General features: G+C 60.6%; 2 protein-coding genes across 3 annotated transcripts; both read right to left on the bottom strand.

Annotated features, from left to right (window-relative positions):
- Nucleotides 1–11: 11 nt before the first annotated feature.
- On the bottom strand, nucleotides 12–5,041 carry TARS2 (threonyl-tRNA synthetase 2, mitochondrial). The gene is made up of 18 exons (XM_063421238.1): nucleotides 4,937–5,041; nucleotides 4,546–4,760; nucleotides 4,173–4,296; nucleotides 3,962–4,083; nucleotides 3,744–3,861; nucleotides 3,442–3,503; nucleotides 3,291–3,369; nucleotides 3,047–3,190; nucleotides 2,875–2,973; nucleotides 2,507–2,673; nucleotides 2,274–2,436; nucleotides 2,065–2,202; nucleotides 1,915–1,992; nucleotides 1,734–1,834; nucleotides 1,358–1,459; nucleotides 938–1,010; nucleotides 740–854; nucleotides 12–223 (listed from the first exon to the last, which is right to left on the bottom strand). The coding sequence occupies exons 1-18, from the start codon at nucleotides 4,991–4,993 to the stop codon at nucleotides 75–77; spliced, it is 2,106 nt and encodes a 701-aa protein (XP_063277308.1). The 5' UTR covers nucleotides 4,994–5,041; the 3' UTR covers nucleotides 12–74.
- A 197-nt stretch (nucleotides 5,042–5,238) lies between these two features.
- Nucleotides 5,239–19,302, bottom strand: RPRD2 (regulation of nuclear pre-mRNA domain containing 2). Of its 2 annotated transcripts, XM_063421236.1 has the most exons (11): nucleotides 18,750–19,302; nucleotides 15,306–15,435; nucleotides 14,938–15,038; nucleotides 13,802–13,876; nucleotides 12,491–12,543; nucleotides 11,878–12,004; nucleotides 11,324–11,499; nucleotides 10,407–10,692; nucleotides 9,859–10,128; nucleotides 9,416–9,619; nucleotides 5,239–8,786 (listed from the first exon to the last, which is right to left on the bottom strand). In XM_063421236.1, exons 1-11 carry the CDS (start codon nucleotides 18,970–18,972, stop codon nucleotides 6,085–6,087), a joined length of 4,347 nt encoding a protein of 1,448 aa, XP_063277306.1. In that variant the 5' UTR covers nucleotides 18,973–19,302; the 3' UTR covers nucleotides 5,239–6,084. The 2 variants fall into 2 exon arrangements, with proteins under 2 accessions (XP_063277306.1, XP_063277307.1); XM_063421237.1 differs by lacking the exon at nucleotides 13,802–13,876.
- Between the last annotated feature and the right edge of the window lie 354 nt (nucleotides 19,303–19,656).

Below are 19,656 nucleotides of genomic sequence, written 5' to 3'. Positions count from 1 at the left end.
ACAACATCCAGCGCGTTTCCCAGTACTTTATTGAGCTGGGGGGCCCCGGGGCCCCCCGGTAAGGGCGGGGGGGGTCAGAAGCGCTGCTCGGCGTCGGGGACGCGGCCGTCCCTGAGCTCCTGCAGCCGCTGCAGCACCCGGGGCAGCTCCAGCTCGCCGAGCTGCCGGTTCTCCCGGGTCCGGACGCTGACGGTGCCGTGCTCCCGCTCCCGCCGCCCCACCACTGCGGGGGCACGGCCGTCGGGGGGGGCACGGGGTGCCCGCGCCCCCCGACCCGCACAGGCACCCCCCGACCACAGCACCCCCAGCTCTGAGAGCACCCACGGCCCTGGGGGGTGCAGAGGGGGCCCAGGGCAGGGACTCGGGAGGGTCTCGGGAGGATCCCAAACAGTCCTAGGGGGTCCAAAGGAGGTCCCAAAGGGGGTGGGGGTCTCAGAGGGGCCCTGGGCGAGGGATCCTTAAAATGCTCCTGGAGAGTTCCCCAGTGGATGTCAGGGGAGTCCCAAGGGGGGTGAATTCCCAAGGGGTGAATGAGCTCCTGGAATCCCAGGGGGTCTCAGAAGGGGCTTCAGCAGATTCCTGAGGGGGTCTCCCGGGGGTGCTGGGGGGCTCCCAGGGGATGGTCTCAGTTTTCCTCCCCAGCAGTGCCCAGGATGTGGATGGGGGTGTCCCTCCAGTCCCGGGGGGCTCCAGGGGGGTCCTGGGGGGTCCTGGTGGTCAGGACATGCCCCCCCCTTACCCAGCTGGAAGTTGTAGTGGGCGAGTTGGGCCCGGCGGATCTTCCGTGCCAGGGTGGTCCCGGGGTCCCCATCCAGGTCAGCCAGGAGGCCCCCCCTCCTCAGCACTGCCTGCACCTGGACCCCAGTGTCAGTGGGGGGCACAAGGGTGGGGGGACACGGGGGGATGGTGTGGGGGGGTTGGGGGGTCACATACTCACCTCCCGGGCGTATTCCTCGACCTCAGGGGTCTGTGGGATGACCATGGCCTGCAGTGGGGACAGCCAGAGCGGCCTGGGGGGCACCAGGGGTCACTGGGGAACACTGGGGAGCACGGGGGCACAGGGGGACAGACAAGGAGGGAGTGCCCCAAGGGTTGTGGGGGTGTCCCCGGGACGGAGGTGCCCCAAAGATGGGATCTTGGGGATCCAGCGTGTCCTGGGGATTGAGTGCCCCCAAAACTGGGGAGGGTCTGTCCCAAGATGGGGCACCCTGGGACAGAGATGACACGGGGGATGAGGGGGCCCAGACAGCTGGGGGTGTTTTTGGGAACTGGGGTGTCCCTGGGGATTGTGTCCCAGGGCTGGGGGTTGTCTGAAGGACTGGGGGTGAGGCGTGGGGTGTTTTTGGGGTCCCCTCACCATCGCCCGCCGCAGCTCTCGGCCAGCACGGCCACCATGCGCTCCACGGAGCCCAGCACGGCCCGATGGATCAGCACCGGCCGCGCCGGGCCCCCGCTCGGGCTGGGGGGAAACGGGGGTCAGGGCGAGCCCTTGCCCCAAACCTGATCCCCCAAATCCCCAATTCCACCTTCCCCTCTCAATCGTGACACTCCTCACCCCCAAATCCTGACCCCAACCAGCCCCATTTCTGTCCCTCCCACAACCCCAATCCCCCTCCCAACCCCCAGTTCTACCCTCCCAATCCTGACATTCCTCAATCCTAATCCTGCTCCCGCAGCCCCAACCCGGATCCCCCCACAATCCCCCAATCCTGGCCCCCACAAATCCCCAATACCTGGCATATTCCAGCTCGAACCTCTCGGGCATCTGGAAATCCAGCTGGATGGTGCCGCACTGGTGGTGCCGCCCCAGCGCGTCCCGGATCCGGATATCGATCTGTTGGGAATGAAGGGGGGTTCCAGAAGGGCCCTGGTTTGCCCCCTTCAGGGATCCCCCCATCCCAAAAAACGCCTCACCTTGGGCCCATAAAAGGCGCCGTCCCCTGGACTCAGCTCCCAGGGCTGCCCAAAATTCCGCAGGCTCTGCTCCAGTTGCTGCAGGGGCCAAGTTGGGAGGGTCAGGGGGGCACAGTGCAGGAGGACACGACACAGCGGGCATCATCCCACCTGCTCAGCACGATCCCAGGTTTCGGGGTCCCCCAGGAATCCCTCGGGCCGGGTGGCCAGGGCCAGGCGGAAGGAAAAGCCGAGGACGGCGTAAACAGTCCGGATGAAATCCAGGGAAGAATCAATCTCGCTCTCCAGCTGGGAAAGGGGTGTCAGGGGTGCAGGTGACCCACTCTGGGGGGACAGGGAGGGGTCGGGGGGACAGACACCTGCTCCAGCGTGCAGAAAATGTGGGCATCATCCTGCTGGAAGCGCCGGACCCGCGTCAGCCCCGTCAGGGTCCCGGGGGGCTCATTGCGGTGCAGGACCCCGAAATCCGCCAGGCGCAGGGGCAGCTCCCGCCAGGAGCGCGGCCGGTGGGCGAACATCAGGCTGGGGACGGACAGACAGACAGACAGTGCCCCCAGGAGCCCCCCAGGCACCCCAGGGCCGCCTGACTCACCAGTGGGCCGGGCAGTTCATGGGTTTGAGGGACAGGGTCTCAGGGGTGGCAGGGACAGAGAAGATGTGGGGGCTGTAGTGCTGCCAGTGCCCCGAGAGCTCCCAGAGCTGGGGGCTGAACAGGTTGGGGGTCACCACCTCGCTGAAGCCCCTGGCCCGGTACTCGCTCTGCAGGGACAGGGACAGGGGAGGACGTCAGCTCAGCCCCACAGCGTCGGTCATGGGGGGCTGCAGGGACTGGAAGGGGCGAGAAGGGAACTGGGGGGGCAACTGTGGATGGGGTGCAGGGCAGGGAGAGGGGTGTGGGTGTGAGGGGAGGGGGTGCAGTGGGGTCTGACGGGCGATGAGGGGGGCCAGGGGATGCCGCACCCGGATAAACTCCACCAGGGTGTTGTAGACGTGGGCGCCGCGGGGCAGGAAGAAGCAGCTGCCAGGGCTGAACTTGTGGAAGAAGAAGAGCTCCTGATCCTGCAGCAGGGAGGGCGTTACCAGGGGGGTCCCCATGGCTGCGAGGGACCCCCCGGCCCCTGGCAGGGCTCACCTTCCCGATGCGGCGGTGGTCCCGCTGCGCCGCCTCCTCCTGCGCCCGCTCCCACTGCTCCAGGTCCCGGCTGCTGGGGAAGGCCACGGCGGCCACGCGCTGCAGGGACTGGCCCCCGGTGCCCCCCCACAGCGCGGCCGAGCTCTGCGGGCACGGGGGGAGTCAGTGGGGCCGGGCACCGGGACCCCCCCTGGCACCGGGACCCCACCCAGCACCGGGGACCCCCCTGGCACCGGGAACCCACCGTGAGCACACGCAGGGCTCCGATCAGCCCCGTGTGCCGGAGCAGGGGCCCGCGGCAGAGCTGGAGCAGGGGGCCGCACCTGAGGGATGAACGGAGGGACGTGGGGACAGCCGTGGTGACCCAGGGCAGCCCCCACGTCCCCCGGGCTCACCTATAGACCGTGGCCATGGGGGATGTCACCTCCTCGAGCTGCTGCAGCTGGAAGGTGTTGTGCTGAGGAGGGACAACAATGAGGTGGGTGATGGTGGGCTCGGTGACATCAGAGGGGTGACAAGGAGGGGTAAGGACCAAGGCGGTGACAGCGGCACAGGTGACACCAAGGGAGGGTGACACGGCTCCCAGTGGGCATCACCCTGGCTGATGACCCCAGCCAGGAGGGTCCCAGTGTCCCCAGGCTGGCCTCCCATGGCCCATCCTGGGACGGGATGGGGACGCCCCGGGGTGGGGCCGCACCTGGAGCAGCTCTGCCAGCTGCTGGCGGGGGGCCTCGAGGCGCTCGAAGCGGTGCCGGGCCCGGGCGAAGGCGGCACAGGCCTCCTGCAGCGCCGGCAGCTCCGCGCTCTGCACCGTCCTGGGGGCACGGGGACACGCTGGGGACACGCTGGGGACAGCCTGGGGACAGCCCGGGGACAGCCCGGGGAGCCCGTGGCACCACCAGCGCCCCGCCCTACCTGCTGCCCATGTGCACATCGCAGAAAAAGCCGTCCTCGGTGGCCCGGGCGCTGCAAAGCGTCGCCCCGAAAAACTGCTCTGCCACCGCCCCCAGGACGCAGGCACTGGAGCGCCAGAAAGCCTGGGGGGACACGGGGGACACGGGGGACACGGGGATGGTGCGGGCTGTGAGGGCAGAGGGCGGGTCCGGCGCCCCAGCCCCGGGCTCACCTCCCGCCCCTCGGGCGTGGAGAAGTCGAGCAGCTCCAGGTCGGTGTCACATTCCAGCGGCCGGTCCAGGTCCTGCAGGGTCCCGTTCACGCGGGCCACCAGCGCCGCCTCCGCCAGGCCGGCCCTGCAGGGACACCGGAGACCCGTGGGGACACCGTGGGAACCCCATAAACCCTGTGGGAACCGTGTGGGGACCCCCAAACCTTGTGGGGATCACAGGGACATTGTGGAGACCCCCCCCAAACCTCGTGGGGACTCTGTGGGGACATTGCGGACCCGGGGCGGACCCCGCAGACCCTGTGGGGACACCGTGAGGGGCCTGGGAACGTGGGCAGGACACTGCGGGGACCCCCGGCACGCCGCTGGGCCGTACCCGAGCTCCGTGGCCACCTGGAACGGGGTGGTCCGCAGGGCCCGGCCGGGCAGGCGGCGCCCGCCGGGCAGCGCGATGCGGATCGGGGTCCCGGGCGGGAGGCGGCCGCCCCCGGCCCCGCCGCCGGCGCCATCCCCGCGCCCGTCCCACCGCTCCGCCGCCGCCGCCCGCAGCCGCTGGAAGAGCCGGAGGCGCTCGGGGTCCGGCCCGGACACCTGGGGACCGGGAGCACCGGGAGGGAACCGGGGGTCACCGGGGGTCACCGGGGGTGGCCCTCGGTGCCGCGCGGCTTAGGGAGCAGGGGAGGGGGCGGGGATGGGGCGGGGTTCCCCGGGGCGGTGGGTCGGGGGGTCCCGGGGGTTCCCGGGGGTCCCGGGGGTCCCGAGCGCACCCGGTGTCGCCGCGGGGCTCCCGCCAGCAGCAGCCGCGGACCCGCGCGCGCGGACATGGCCGAGGCTCCGCCCCTTCCGCCGGAACCGGGCGCAAGCGAGGGGCGCGCGCACCCGCGCTCAACCCCGCCTCCCCCCGCGGAAGCCGCGTTGGACTCGCCCGCCCGTGCGGGAGCGCCGCAGACGGGACGGAACCATGGAGGGGGCGGGGGCGAAGCGGCCGCAGGGAGCGGGGCTCGGCCGTGGCTCCCCCCCAGACCGGGGGTGTCCGGGGCGCGCGCGAGAAAGAACGGAGCCGCCAGCGGCCGGTTTGGAACTCTTTATGCAGATCCTGAAGCCCACACCGCTATCAAACAGGTACGATGGAGGCAACTAAAAACCAACAAAAATAATTAAAATAAATCAAGTAAAATCCCAACTTCATATAAAAGCCGCGGGGGCGGCCCTGGGTGTGGCGGGGACCCCTCTGAGCCCCCGCCGGGCTCCGGCTGCGTGTGGTGAACGATCCCAGAGGGAATTAAAAAGTGATTGCTATATACACACACTTAGAAAGTCAACAGTGATCCCGGGGGAGAAAACAAAACAAAAATCCAAAGATCCCCAGATGAACCCAAACCCGACCCAGAGTCTTCTCCAGCAGGGGGAACAGGCTTGGCCCTTCCTGCTGCCAGAGTCCCGCGGAGCTCCAAGGTGGGTTCGGGTGGGTTCCTCGACCCTTCTTTTTGCCTTGTTTTCGTTCTTTTGGCAGCCAGGAGGAACAGGGGGGTCTCCCCTCCCTGCAGCAGCAATTTAGGGATCGGCTGGAAACCAACACCCCGACACCACTCAGTGCTCCTCTCGAAGCTTTCGAAGTTTTTCCTTTTTTTAATATTTTGTTTTGACTTTTTCAACTACTACTGAAGGCTTTATTTAACAGCAACGTGGCTTCTGTTAAAACATTGGTTTGTGTCTGTTTTCTTGTCTCACCCAATGCTGGGGTGGCTGGGGGGTAGAACCAACCAAAAAGTACAGAACATTTAATTTAGGAGAAGGTTACAAGGGTCTCAAGGGGAAAAGAAAAAATGAAAAAAAAAAAAAGAAAAAAAAAAAGAAAAAAAGGAATAAGAAAAAAACCAAATGAAAGGGCAGCCCTGGGAGCTCAGCAGCTGCTTCAGTACCGGGGAGGAAAGAAGGGGCGCTTAGGGGTGAAGAAGGGGGCGCCCCCCCTTCCGAAGGGCGGCCGCGGCCGCTTCAGGCTCTGGAAGGGGTCCCTGCCGCCGAAGGGCTCCCGCGGGCGGAACTCGGCGCGGGGCGCGCGCAGCAGGACGGCGCCGCGGCCCGCGGGGTCCCGGTGGGCGGGGGGGTCCCGGTGGGCGGGGGGGTCCCGGTGGGCGGGGGGGTCCCGGTGGGCGGGGGGGCCCAGCCCGCGCGCGGCCCCCAGCTGCTCCCGGGGGAGCGCCCCGGGCCCCGCGGGGTCCCGCGAGCGGGGCAGGGGCTCCCGCGGCTGCGCCCCCCCGAAGTGCTCCTTCAGCGTCCCTGCCATCGTACCGTGCTCCTTGGGGAAGGCGCCGGCGCCGTGCTCCAGCGGGGGCGGCGCGGGGAAGGGGACCCCGCCGTGCTCCCCGGCCGGCGGCGGCTGCGCGGGGAAGGGGACGCCGGCGTGGTCCCCGGGCACCGGGGGTGGCGGGGGCGTGGGGAACGGGACCCCCGCGTGCTCCACCGAGGGCGGCGGGGGGACGCCGTGGGGCAGCGGCAGAGGCGCGGGCGTTTCCTTGGAGAAGGGGTTGGTGTGATCCACCGACGGCATGCGGGGAGGGACCGAGTGATCCCTCGGGAAGAGGCCGCCGTGGTCCTTGGCGGGAGCGGGCGGGGGCACGGCGGGCGGCCCCACCGGGTCCCGCGGGAAGGGGTTCCCGTGCTCCAGGGGCGGCGGCGCGATGGGCGGCGGCGGCAGGTGGTGCTCGAAGGCGGAGCTGAAGTTGTTCGTTCGGAAGTTGTTGACGCTCTCCGGGAAGGGTGGCACGTGCTCCTTGTAGGGCGCCGGGAAGCCGCCCATGCCGGGCAGCTCCGAGGAGCCCGAGGGGCCGTTGTCGAAGGCGCCGCCGCTGCCGCTCAGCTCGAACCAGCCCGCCCGGCTCCCCTCGCGCCCGTGGCCCCGGCTGCCCTTGCCCAGCACCCGGATGGACTCCACGGTCTGGATGGGCTCCCCGGACATGCCCCGGCTCGAGGCGTTGTGGTAGCCCAGCGTCTCGATGGGGGCCCCCTTCTCTTCGGTGCTGTCGGGCAGGTCCAGGCAGGAGGAGGAGACGCGGGTCTCGATGCGGTAGTGCTCCTCCGGCGGCTGCGGCTCGCCCTTCACAGCCCCGGACAAGCTCCCCACCTCACCGGAGCTGCTCTTGGGGATCTGCCCAAAGTGCTTCTCCTCGGAGGGCTTCCGGGAGGCGTTTTTGAGCATGTTCTTGAACTCGATGGTGGAGGTGGCGGAGATGGAGGAAGCCATGGGTTTGTCCCCGCCCGCCGCGGGCGCTCGGCTGGCGGGGCTGGGGAGGGCGTTCTGGGGGGAGAAGAGCGAGCGGTGGGGAAGCGCGTGGGGCGAGTCCGGGTATTGCTTCTGCGGGAGGCCGGCCTTGGGCAGGCTGCTGTGGTTGGAGTCCGGCGTGAAGAACACGTCGTTCTTGCTGGGCGACGGGGACCCATCGGAGGCAGAGTCCTTCCCCCTGCGGCCGTAGCTCCCAAACATCCCTGGGGACGAGGCCAGCGGGTCGCAGCTCTCGCTCTGATCCAGGAGAGACCTCATGGCTGGGGGGAAGGAGGGCTTCACGCCAAACTCCTGTGACCTCTGCCCGTAGCTGGACAGCACCGGCTGGTACTCGGCAGAGTCTGGGAGTTTACTCGATTTCAGGATAGACTTGACCGGCTTCTTCTCCAGGTTCAGCATGGCCGAGGGCGGCGGCCCGGAGTAGTCGAAGTCGCGGTAATCCTCGTCTTCTTGGAAAGACGTGTCTGGGTAAAACTTCTCCTGGGAGGAGTCCATCAAGGAGGAGGGCATCTCCCTGCTGTCTGCAGGAGGCTTGTACAGGCTGGCCGGGGACTCTCTGCCAAGGCTGAAGGGCCGGTAGCCGTGCACAGAACTGGGAAGTTCTTGGGAATATCCATCATCCCGGCCCTGCAGAGGCGACCTTGTGCTGCTGGGAGTCGAAGAGCCGGGGCTCATGATTTTTGACAGCAGGGAGATCGTGTCGACGTTGCTGGACGTTGGCTTGTCCATCATCTCGTCCTGGGTGGGCGTCCCGCTGCGCTCGTCGCGCACCGGCGTCCCGTCCACGTTGTCCATGGAAGTGCTGGTGGGACCACGCTGGAAGTCAGAGGTGTGACTCTCTGTTGCCATGCTGGACCCCAAGCTGCTGAGGATGGGAATATTCAAGTTCAGGCCACTGAAGCCAGGATTTCCCTTCAGGAAATTGTGTATCTTCATCTCCAAGCTGGGAGAAGGGGGTTCTGATTCCAGCTTGGCTTTTGAAATTTCAGAGGACTGACCCAGTGAGGTTTCTGTTGGCAAAAGGGAGGAAGGACTGGTAGGGTGGGAACTGGAAAATCCCAGGGAATTAGTTGGTGGCTTAAAACCAGAGCTCGACAGTGCTGGGGTATGTCCAACAGGAGCCTTATTGACTGACGTGGAGGAAACCTCTGCGGTGGTTGAGTTTGGAGAATAACCAAAACTTTTGGCTATGAAGGACTGCGGATTGGAAGGAACACTCCTCCCCTTCATGCACGGCACGGTTGTGTTGGCTGGCGACGCCGAGGTGCTCTGCGAGGCAGCTTCCCCTGACTGAACGGTGCTCCCAGCCACGCTCTGCAGCAAGGACGACAGCCCTGCAAAACACAACTGCTGCATCAGGGACCCAGGGCAGAGGCAAATCAGCCCAAGCCACTGCCATGGGAAAGGCTCCTATGCTGGCACTGAAGACGCCGTTCCTTGACACCCCCCAGTCTCATCCACAAACAGGACTGGATTTTCCTGCACTGACATTAGCACCGAGTGAGGTGCAGCCTGCCAGAGGCTTGGATTGATCTACAAATATAAATTACACCATCAAGTCAGGTGGGTAAGAACTCATCCTGGTCTGCAGCCAGGACTGGGAAACCCTGCCCTGCTGGCCAGGTGACCCTGACAAGGTGCCAGCGTGGGAGCAGAACCCCTGAGCAGCTTTCCCACACAGAAAACACAGAGGCCTCTTGGTCTCCTGTCCTGTTTAGGGCAGGTTCCAGATGCGTGTGCTCTGGGCACAGCACAAGCAGGAAGTACAGGAAGTGACAGATCTCACTGGTCCGTGACACCTGTGCTACCTGAGAATGACAATCCACACGTGCCAGAGACGTAAAACATTTCAATGAAGTTTTTCTTCCTCTGTTCTCACTTTAGGACAAGCAGAGCAGCACGTTTCAGCCCGGCCACTGCCCTCAGACACCTGCCAGCCCTCCTCCAACACCCACCCCAGTACCTTGCAGTGCTGGTGCCGTCTGAGTCTGGGTTTTGGAGAGAGCTGACAGAATGCTTTCCGGAGTTATCTCAACTTTGGAGAGAATATTTGCTAATGGGTTCGAAGGAGCAGACGCGGTGCCCAGGACAGGAGTCTTCAGGCCAGTGGTGAGAGCTGTGGGGCTGGTCGGGGTCCCTGGCGAAGGTCTCGAGGCGGGACTCACACCTGGGGCAGGAGCAGACACCACTCACCTGCGCTGCCCCGGCAACGCGTGCGCTTTGACTCAAGATCTCCCACAGGCACAACGGAGCATGAGCAAGGAGAGGCTCAGGAAGTGACACAATGTGCCAGAGACCGGGACAGAGCTCTGAGAGCAGTAACTCATTTCTTTTGAGACAATTAGAGCTTTAAATGATCACCCAGCTCCATTAGTGCCAGTGCCCAGGGCCTGGCTCAGCACTCACCTGTGCTCTTCATCACCGACGTCAGACTGCTCAGGATGGAGCTGATCTTGGCCAGGTCCACGTTGGCCAGGTTGGGTAAGGCGAGTGCTGGTGCCAGGGGGATGGGAGCTGTGCTCACCACCTTGGGAGCCGGGGGCGTTGGAGGGGCCGGCGCCGGCGTCGCCGCCGTCCCCAAGGCTGTGGCGGCCGCAGCCGCCGATGGCACCACTTTGGGGACACTCTCGGTCTTGGCAGGGGCCGGAGCAGCCTGTTTGTCCTTCCTCTCCTCCACTGCAACGGAGAGGGGGGAACAAGAGCAGAAAGGTCACTCAGTCCCCCCAAAAGTCTCAGGGAACATCAGTTCTGATTCCCACAGATGTAAAAACATCTTGGGTAAGTGTTTTGGGAGATGGAAATTATCGCAGTTGGGACTGGGATTTCCTTGCCAGGAGATTCAAACCCAACAGCCTCAGCCCACAGCCCAGCACAGGCCTTGTGCCTCCTCCACATCCCAAACGAAGCTGGAAAAGACTGGTTTGTCCTATAACTCCCACAGGACCATCACATACCAATGATTTTAGACGTGTCATCCTCCACGTCAGAGAGCTCCATGTCCTCCACATCCCGGTTATCTGTTGCAGGCTCTGGAGAAACCATCTTGCGGCCTCCAGCTGCTGGGGAGCGGGCGCTGTTCTCCTCCCCCATCCCCTGGAAAGGGGACTCGGAGCCCGTCGGGGACGGAGCGTCCATGCTGGGAGAAGGGACAGGAGACTCCTCGGGATCGGGGAGAGTTGCCTTCAGCTGGTCCAGCTTTTTCTTCAGATTGCTCACTCGGTTAGCAAATGTTTTATAGGCCTAAGGAAGGAAGGAAGGACACTGCACTGGGGATCTTTCATGCCTCAGTCATTTCCTTAAGGAAGCAACACAGTCTGAGAAAACCAATTCCAAATCCCTGAATGCTGCTGTGCTAAGAACTCGGCTTCTCCATGGGACTCACAGGGCAACAGCCACAAAAAGTGGGGAGGATAAAACCCTTTTCCACTGACTTAAAACAATTTTCATAACCCCCTCTGTACTTTAAGAAATGCATTCTGCCCATCTGGGGCTTTTGGTAGAGTCTGGAGGGTGTTGGTTGTTTTTATTGTACTTTACTACTGTCCTTTCTTTGCTCATCTAGTTCTCACATAAATCCCAAGTTCCCAGAATTCCGGGTTTGTCACACTAACTGTAATTTTGCCCTGTTTAAGAATCTAGAGGGGATCCAACATTCCAGCAACACACACAAACTGAGCTTCCAACTGCTGGATTTTGAGAGTATATCCTTGTCTTGCCCAATCCTGCTCTCTTTGGAAACCACCCTTACACCAATCCCACAAACTTTTTGGTTTGGGAATATAGAGGTGAGGCCTTTTCCAGCCTTGAGGTGCCCAGTGAACACAGGCAGATGCTGTTCCACCCGTGGAGGATCCAGAAAAGGCACACTTACATTTGCCACCACCTTGACTTCTTTGTACTGTGCCTCGTAGAAGATCCCAGCGTTCTCCAGCGCCTCGGTGAGCGAGGGGCCGTTCTTCACTTGCTTGTCCAAGCCGTTGACAAATTCCTCCAGCTTTGAACTTGCTTCTTCAAACTCCTTGGAGAACTTCTTCCCTCCTGTTTTGTCTGCAGGGAGATGAACACCGTGGAAGTGAGCTGCCAATGCCAAACCACAGCAGTGTAGCCTCAGTGAGTGGCAGCACCCAGGACAGAGGGACAATGGAACTGGACACTCCCAGACCACCCTGGTCATCCACGGGGATCTGGCAAAGAGGAGGCCTGGTTGCTGGCAGTGTTGGTTTTCAGACACTCAATCGCTTAGTCTGAGCTCTGCACCTGAGAGTTTCCACAGAAATTCAAATTAACCAAGAGTTTTGGCTCCTGATTGCTGGTTCTTAACTCCACTCTGAAATTCTGGCATTTTCCAGATATAAATTCTGGCATTTCCCATCCTGACAGAACTGAGGAGCTCCCACAACACCTTTGGTGCCCTCAGGGCTTTACCTTTCAAACACTTGAGTGTCTCAGTGCTGCAGACGTCCACCCTCATCGTGGAAAGCTGCTTCTCCTTCAGCTCTATCTGATCTTCCGAGCGCTTGTACAACAGCAGCTCATCAATAAGGGACTGGGGCTGCAAAAAAGCAAACAGGAAAAGCCTTCTTATCACAGTCCAGGGAAGAGATGCCTCCTCTCTGTTCCAGACTGCTTCCAAGGAAGAGCTAACCCAGGAACCATGCAGATCCTGGGATTTTTCACCTCAGATCTCACAATGAGCAAACCTGGGCTCAGGCAGGATTAATTTAATTTCACAAATCTCCTGGTTAAGAGCAGAGATAGAGCTTTTTTATCTACTCCCCATTTCACTCTACAGGTGCCTGTGCATTTCATGAACATGTCCCACTCTGTCAGGGGACTGAATTTAGACCAATTTCCTGCCACCAACTCTTCAGCCACCCCACACTCCTCTTCACAAGGATGTCCTGAGCCTGCCCAGACCCCACCCCCATGGGTGACACAACCTCCACGTCACTGGTGGCTCCTGGGCCTGGGGTCACCCCACACGCAAACCCCCAAGGTAGGGGTCAGTGCCACGGGTCACTTCCACTCACAGACTTACTCGGAATTCAGCAACAATCTTGGACTTCAGAGCAGCTTTTGGGTTGGTGGAGGCTGTGGGGATAAAGGAAAATTGTGAAGAAATTAAGGGATCGCATCCTGAAGGGAAGGCAGTCACAAAAGGCAGCCGAATAAAAGATATTTTTAGATAACTTTATGTGTTACCCATCACATCCTCCCCTCCATGCATGTGGTCCCTCAGTGGTCCGGGCTCCTGGCAGCTCATGGGGACATGGACACACACAACTGGGCTGGCACCAAGCTCAACAAGTGACACTGCTGCTTTTGAACATGCTCTGAACATTTCCTGGGCACACCTTTTCCTCAGGAAGACAAGTCCCTGCCATGGTCGCTCTAACAGCCTTATCCAAGGAGTCACACCTCTCCCCAAGGAAGGGAATGTTATTCCCAAAGTGCCAGACCTGGAGCTGACAGGGAGCCCAGGTTTCCTGTGGGCAGGGTCTCCCCTGGGCACTTGCTAGGTCTGACCCTGCTCAGAGCCTCAACAACTGTCACACCTGGTTACAGGGTGGGGACACGAGTCCTGCTGGCAAGAGACTGAATCCATCAGATTCTGGACAAAACAGGAGAAACGGGAAAGACCAAATGAGCTGCTGAGAAGCAAAGCACTAAACCCTGCATCCACGCTGGATATAGCCCAGTTCTGTCTGGGAAAGCCAAATAATAAACACTCCTCAACTCTTTTGACCTTCTGATGTCACCCTGTGCCACTCATACACCTGACGTCCCACATGTCACACATCACACCTGATGTCCCATGGTCATACCTGATGTCCCACACGTCACACCTGACATCTCACCACCTCTGTGGGGACCACTCAGGGTGTTGGTGCAAAATGAGATCATTAAGGTCACTCTGTTGCAATAAATTCTCTCCTGCTGCTCTGGGTTCTGGACTGTTGGACTGTCACATCCTGTCCCTGAACTCCCAGCTCCAGGTTCCTCCTCCCAGCCCAGCCTGATGGAGGTAGGAGTGTTCCTGAGCACGAAGGGAATCTCCATTTCCTGCTTCCTCTGTCTTCTCTCCATCTCTGACCAGTCTAAGACCAGTTTCCAAGAGTTCCACCAGCTCTTTCCTCTCCTGTCCACAACCTCTGCTCTCATATCTCATTTTTGCCTCACTTCTTTTCTTTAGAAAGTTGTTTTCTACCAGCATCTCCTTGGTGTGCACATCTCGGGGCCCTTCTGAGCCTGCAGGCTCAGCTGGCTCAGCCCATGCTGGGCTCAGCCTTTCTGCTCCTCGAGCAGCCAATTTCTGCATTAGTGCACAGAGTTCACAGTGGTTCCTTACTTTGTGATTTCTTCCACGGCTTATTCGGTTTGTTCAGAGACTCTTTCAGCTGCTTCTGAGTTTTGAAAGTGGTACCTGGAAAACATTTCATTTTTGGCAGTCTGGCATTATGGGATTCCTGTCAAAATCTGGGTTTTGGTGCCATACAGTTGCACGGTGAAAGAGTGAACAGAAATTTGTTTTAAAATACCTTGACCAACTTCCTTAGAGGAGCTGCTGGATGCCCAAGACAACCTCAGTTTACTCAGGAATGCAGCAACCTGGGGGTGGTCTGCCATTTTTAAATCAAGTTTCTGTTTGCCCTTACACTAAGGCAGTTCAAAAATCACAGTAAAAAGGGAAAACACAAGGAATCTAAAAATGAAACTCTTTAGGAGGCTGTAATGGAATCAGTATTGAACAGACAAGTGCTGCCCACTGTGAAAGCAGCCACGATACCTGATTTACCTGAAACCTCACAGACCTGTTTTCAGGATACAGAAATGAGCGATTTCAGAGCAAAAGCACAAACGTCACTTGTCAGCATGCAACACCCAGCTCGAGCCTGTCCTCGTGCCACAGCCTGACCCGACACACCACGCTCCTCCTGTGATGGCCACCGACCTCAGACCACACCTGAGGGCTCCCTGAGCACCTCCAGCTCTTAATGATGAGAGCAAAGCCAAAACCTGCACTGATTCCCTTCAAGTACTGCACTGCTAATTCCTGGTTTTAACCAACTCCGCGAGTTTCTTCCCTAAGGACTCGAGGACTCTTCACCCTCCAGCTTTGCTTCTGCTTCTTCCTACCCCACAAATATAATCAGTTAAACCAGCCTATCACTCAGTAGGACGTGGAGGTAGAGCCAGAGCACCCTGGTCAGGACGTGTGGGACCATTTCAGCCTCGTGTTCTGTTTGCTCTCAGCTGGAGCAGTTCCAGCTCACGTGAAAGAATTCACAGCTGCCTTAAGAAAGGTACAAAAGAGGTAAAGCAGGAGAGTCCAGTGCTGCTCACGTCCCACACCCGGCTATGTTACAGCCTGTGCCAGGTGCAAATGCCCCTCATTCCCCTCAGTGACCCCAGACTATTTCTACAAGTTCAGCGAGCTCACGTGGCAGTTTGTAAGGTGAGAAATGCAAAGGGTAAGTAACTTACTCAGTGCTTCTTTCAGTGCCAAAATGGTTTCCTCAGGGTACACATTTCTGTCCTCCCAGATTTTAAAGATTCTTTCGATGGATTTGGAAACGGATGGATCCCTGGAAGACAAGAGTTCTTTACCCTCTGACTGCAGGACATTGGTGCGAGGCTTCCCTCGCTCCACGGGATAATCTGACCCAAACCACCCCCCTGTGCAAATTAAAACCCAGCTCATGCCTGCTCTGGCCCACTCTGCAAACACACAGCTGCTCCAACAGAATCCTTTAAGTTCTGCTGATGTTTCTAGAGAGCTTGAGATGTCAGAAGAAAAATTCCCCCTTTTTGAGACACTGAGCCTCCCAACAGCCCGTTAGTTCATTACTCACTTCACTAATGAAGCAGCCTCAGGAAGCACCTCTGCAAAGGTGTCCCGGAAGACAATGGCATTTTTCCTCTTGCAGTTCTGTATGACATCATTGGCCAAGTAAAAAAGGTTCAGCCGATGAGGAAAAGCAGCTGAGGACAAAAGAAAATTTAGAGTCAGCATCAGACAGAAATACCACAACAGCCACACCTTGATCCCAATACTTCAGTGCCACTTCCAGGAAAGCTTCAGAGTTTCCAAGCTCCAGCAGGCAAACCCTGGGGGCTAGAGAGGACATCTTCCCTTTACAAATGATTTCCAGACTCCCCCAGCTGTGCTTGCTCCTCTGACCCTCCTCATGTTCAAAAGCTCCAAACTGAGTTACTTCATCAAACCCTTTCCTCGGAGTGGGTAAACTTGGGAAGCTCATCCACATGCTAATGATGGTAATGAGCTCCTTCACTCCACTAAAGGACATTCCCAAGGATTAAAGTAGAGGAACAGTGCCAAGAGATGGTGTTACTTCACATGCCCGTGTGTTGTCACCTTTCACCTGCCTGTCTCACCTCCAGCTGCAACCAGAATTAGTTTTTATCTACAGCTCCCTCAGTTCTCTATCCTGCTTCATTTTCCAGTTGTCCATCCGTTGGCAGAGCCACTTCTCACAGCACGGCTGCACCTTGAAGCTCTCCTGGTCTCCAGGATTCCTCAGGAAGCTCAGAATCCTTCCTGGTCCAGAGCCCTGGGTGAGAGCTCACCCCTCACTCACAACCTGGAAAAGCTCCCAGCAGAAACATTCTGCCCACGCTGCCCTCCCAGCATCAGGGTGAGTTCGCGAGGAAACACAAGTTCAAAAGGAAGATCCTGCACAGAAGATCCTCCTCTGAGGGGAAGCAGAGCTGAGGACACAGGAAAAGGCTTAGCTCGGATGGGTCCTCAAATCCCCGTGGGTCGATGTCCTTAAGCCTCCCTGAGCCCCTGCCAGCAGCACCGGTTCCCCTGGCACTGCGCCCTTGAGCATCACTCCAGACTCGGGCAAAGAAGGGCACAGGGACAGAGCCCCTGGGAAGATTCTGCTCCTGAAGCCCTGTCCCCCTCTGTCCCTGCCCCAGGACACACAGCAAAGGCCTGAGAGCCAAGACAGGAGTCACTGCCAGCAGCTGCTCACCCCCACCCTGCACGGAGCCCCAGCTCCCACACCCCAGGACGAGCTTTGATCCCTGACCCTGCTCCTCTGGGCACTGCCACCTCTCAGAGCCCCAGCTCCCCCAGCTCCCACATCCCAGGAAGAGCTTTTATCCCTGACCCTGCTCCTCTGGGCACTGCCACCTCTCAGAGCCCCAGCTCCCCCAGCTCCCACATCCTGGGATGAGCTCTGATCCCTGACCCTGCTCCTCTGGGCTCTGCCACCTCTCAGAGCCCCAGCTCCCACATCCTGGGATGAGCTCTGATCCCTGACCCTGCTCCTCTGGGCTCTGCCACCTCTCAGAGCCCCAGCTCCCACATCCCGGGACGAGCTTTTATCCTGCCCCTGCTCCTCTGGGCACTGCCACCTCTCAGAGCCCCAGCTCCCCCAGCTCCCACATCCCGGGACGAGCTTTTCCAGCACAGACTCAGAGAGCCAAGGACTTATGACCAGAACCTGTTGCTCACAACCTGTGCCCTGAAGATGCTGACAGGGCAGGCTGAGGTGGGTTTTCTGGAGCACAGAGGGCTCCGGTCTGCCCAGAGGGCTGGGAATTCAACTGGAGCATGGCTGCACTCGTCTGGTGCTCCAAAACAATTTGCAGCCAGCTTTCCAAAACGCCAGCCTTGACATTCTCTCAGATCATCATCCCACTGGAATGGGGCTTCTGCAATTTAGTGAAACCCAGTGCTCAAGTGCCAATTCTCCTGCTGCTTGCTGGATGTTCCCTCCATCCCAGAGACGTTTCACCAGCAGAGAGCAATGATTCCAGATCTTAATAACATAAAATACATTTCAAAGAACTATAAACCTTTGATTGAAATGATCCAGCATCTACACAGCAGAAAGCAATCTGGAGTAGAGCTCCAGCCTGACAATACAAAGCACCACGGACCCAGTGCAAAGTTAGAGCCACAGGTTATAAACCAATTTACACCCAACACCATCCAGGAGCAAAGATCCATGCTGGGTCCGTAGGAACGCTACGATCCACAAAAAACCCAGGTGTCTCTGGGCCCAAGATGCAACAGGCTACATCCAGTGGGGGAACAGCTCCTCTCAGCTTAAACCAAACAAACAGGGGCCAGGGCACGGCAAAAACAGAGCATCAAGGACCTGCAGGTGGCAACAGTTCAATGGCTTTTGATGAGCTTGGGAAGGGGGAAGGTGTGATGGAAGAGCACTGAGGGCCTTGGGAGGAGCCAGGACAACTGTGAGGGGGCCAAGTCCCGAGGAGCTGGCACATCCCAAGGAGAGGTGGGCTGGGTTTTCTGCAGGGGGCATGCACCTGGAGCAGAAGGGGAAGAGCCCCAAGGATGATGCCACAGTGCCAAGGGGTGTCCAGGGGAGGAGGATTTCCCGGAGAGGTGGTAGTGACAGCAAGGCAGGAGGACCCAGGGTACTTCCTCCAAGGCTCTCACCTCCCTCTCCTTAATTCCATGGAGTACAGACAAAACAGATCAAACTCTGGGGAAAGGGGATCTTCTGCATTCCGCAGCAGTGCCTTGATAGAAAAACCCAACTCTCCCAAATTTTCCAAAAGGTTCAGCACACAACAGATCGACACTTTGGGGTAGGAATGTTAGCTCCATGTTCCTGCCAACCAAAGCTTCCTTGAACTCCCACAAGAAGAGTCAAAGCTTCCCAGAGCAGCAGAGATAACACTGCTGTGCTGAACCTCCTGCCAACACCAACCTTCTCCCCCCAGGCCAGGGACACATCCTGATGGGCACTGCACATCCCAGCGCTGGCACCCGGGCTGTCTGTGCCCACCCCAGGCTGCCCCGACCAGGCAGGGCACAAACAGACCCTGGTCCTTGACCCAGAGCAGCTTTAGGAGACCATGGATTCAGAAGGACAAAGGTGCCACCACTGAGGTGCAAGCAGGCATGCTGTGTTCCTCCAAGGATGACAAGGTGATGCACACGGGACAAGAGTCCAAGTAAAAGAGACAGATTTCGACTAGGTGTCAGGAAGGAATTGTTCCCTGGGAGGGTGGTGAGGCCCTGGCACAGGTAGCCCAGAGAAACAGTGGCTGCCCTATCCCTGGAAGTGTCCAAGGCCAGGCTTGGAACACCCTGATCTAGTGGAAGGGGGTGGGACTGGATGGGCTTTAAAGTCCCTTCCTACCCAAGCCTTTCCCCGATGATGAGCCCGACCCTGCATCGCGCCCGCCTACACCGGCCGCTGCCCCGGTGCCGATGGCGGGGCCGAAGCCTCCGGCCCGGCCGCGCTCGCTGCGCCCCGCTCTGCCCGCGGCCGCCCCCGGCCCGCACTCACAGCGGCGCAGCCACTTCATCCAGTGGTACACGATGGTGCTGTGGTGCCGCTTGTTCTCCAGGCACCACGAGGAGAGGCCCTGGATCGACTCCATCGTGTTGGTCACCGCCTGCAGCTTCCTGTCGAGCGAGGCCTCCAGCGCGCCGGCCGCGGACGAGGCGGCGGCGGCCGAGGAGGAGGAGGACGAGGAGGCCCGGCCGCCGCCTCCGCCGCCCGCCGCCATCTTCCCGCGCTGCTCGCGGCCGGGCCGCGCGGGGGGCGGCGGGGCGGCGCCTCACGGGGCGGCGGGGCCCGGAGCGGGGCCGGGCGGCGGGCGCGGCCCGGGGGATCGCGGGGGCCCGGGGGTGCTCGGGCGGTGCCAGACGCGGCGGGAGGCGGTCCCCGCCGGGGAGAATCGCTCGGCCCGGGCGGTGCCAAAGGCGGTCCCGGCCCGGAGGGCTCCCGGGGCCCCGGGCGGTGCCGGAGGCGGTGCCGGCCCGAGGCGGTGCCGGTACCGGAGGCGGTCACGGCCCGGCCCCCCCCGCGCGCGCCGCCCGCCCCCCCGCCGCCATTTTGTGACTCCCGCACACGGGCGGGACGCGCACGCGCCCGCCCCGCCCCCGCCGCGCCTGCGCGCGCGCGCGCCCCGCCCGGCAAGATGGCGGCGCCCCCCGCCCGTCTGCCCCCCCTCACGCGTGAGGGGGGCGGAGAGCGCGGGCACGGCGCGAGCCTAGAAACGGCGTTTATGCCATAAATCCCGGAATCGCTGAGGTTGGAAAGGACTTGTGAGTCCAACCTGTGACCTTGGCACCCAGCCCGGAGCACTGAGTGCCACTTCCAGTCGTTCCTTGGACACAGCTGGGGATGGGGAGGAAATTCCCCCAGAACCGCTCGGGGCTCCGTCCTTAGAAACGCCGGGAAGCGGCGT

Source organism: Prinia subflava, chromosome 35 (genome assembly GCF_021018805.1).
Source record: "Prinia subflava isolate CZ2003 ecotype Zambia chromosome 35, Cam_Psub_1.2, whole genome shotgun sequence".
NCBI classification, from domain to species: domain Eukaryota; kingdom Metazoa; phylum Chordata; class Aves; order Passeriformes; family Cisticolidae; genus Prinia; species Prinia subflava.
This window is presented reverse-complemented; position numbering and strand designations above follow the sequence as displayed.

Coding starts and splice junctions, on each gene's coding strand:
- TARS2 (XM_063421238.1), bottom strand. CDS start 4,993: ATGTCCGCGCGCGCGGGTCCGCGGCTGCTGCTGGCGGGAGCCCCGCGG. Junction 3,862..3,961: donor GATGTGCACATGGGCAGCAG/GTAGGGCGGGGC, acceptor CCGTGCCCCCAG/GACGGTGCAGAGCGCGGAGC. Junction 3,370..3,441: donor CCCATGGCCACGGTCTATAG/GTGAGCCCGGGG, acceptor TTCATCCCTCAG/GTGCGGCCCCCTGCTCCAGC.
- RPRD2 (XM_063421236.1), bottom strand. CDS start 18,972: ATGGCGGCGGGCGGCGGAGGCGGCGGCCGGGCCTCCTCGTCCTCCTCC. Junction 9,620..9,858: donor GTCGGTGATGAAGAGCACAG/GTGAGTGCTGAG, acceptor CTCCTGCCCCAG/GTGTGAGTCCCGCCTCGAGA. Junction 8,787..9,415: donor GACGGCACCAGCACTGCAAG/GTACTGGGGTGG, acceptor TGTGTTTTGCAG/GGCTGTCGTCCTTGCTGCAG.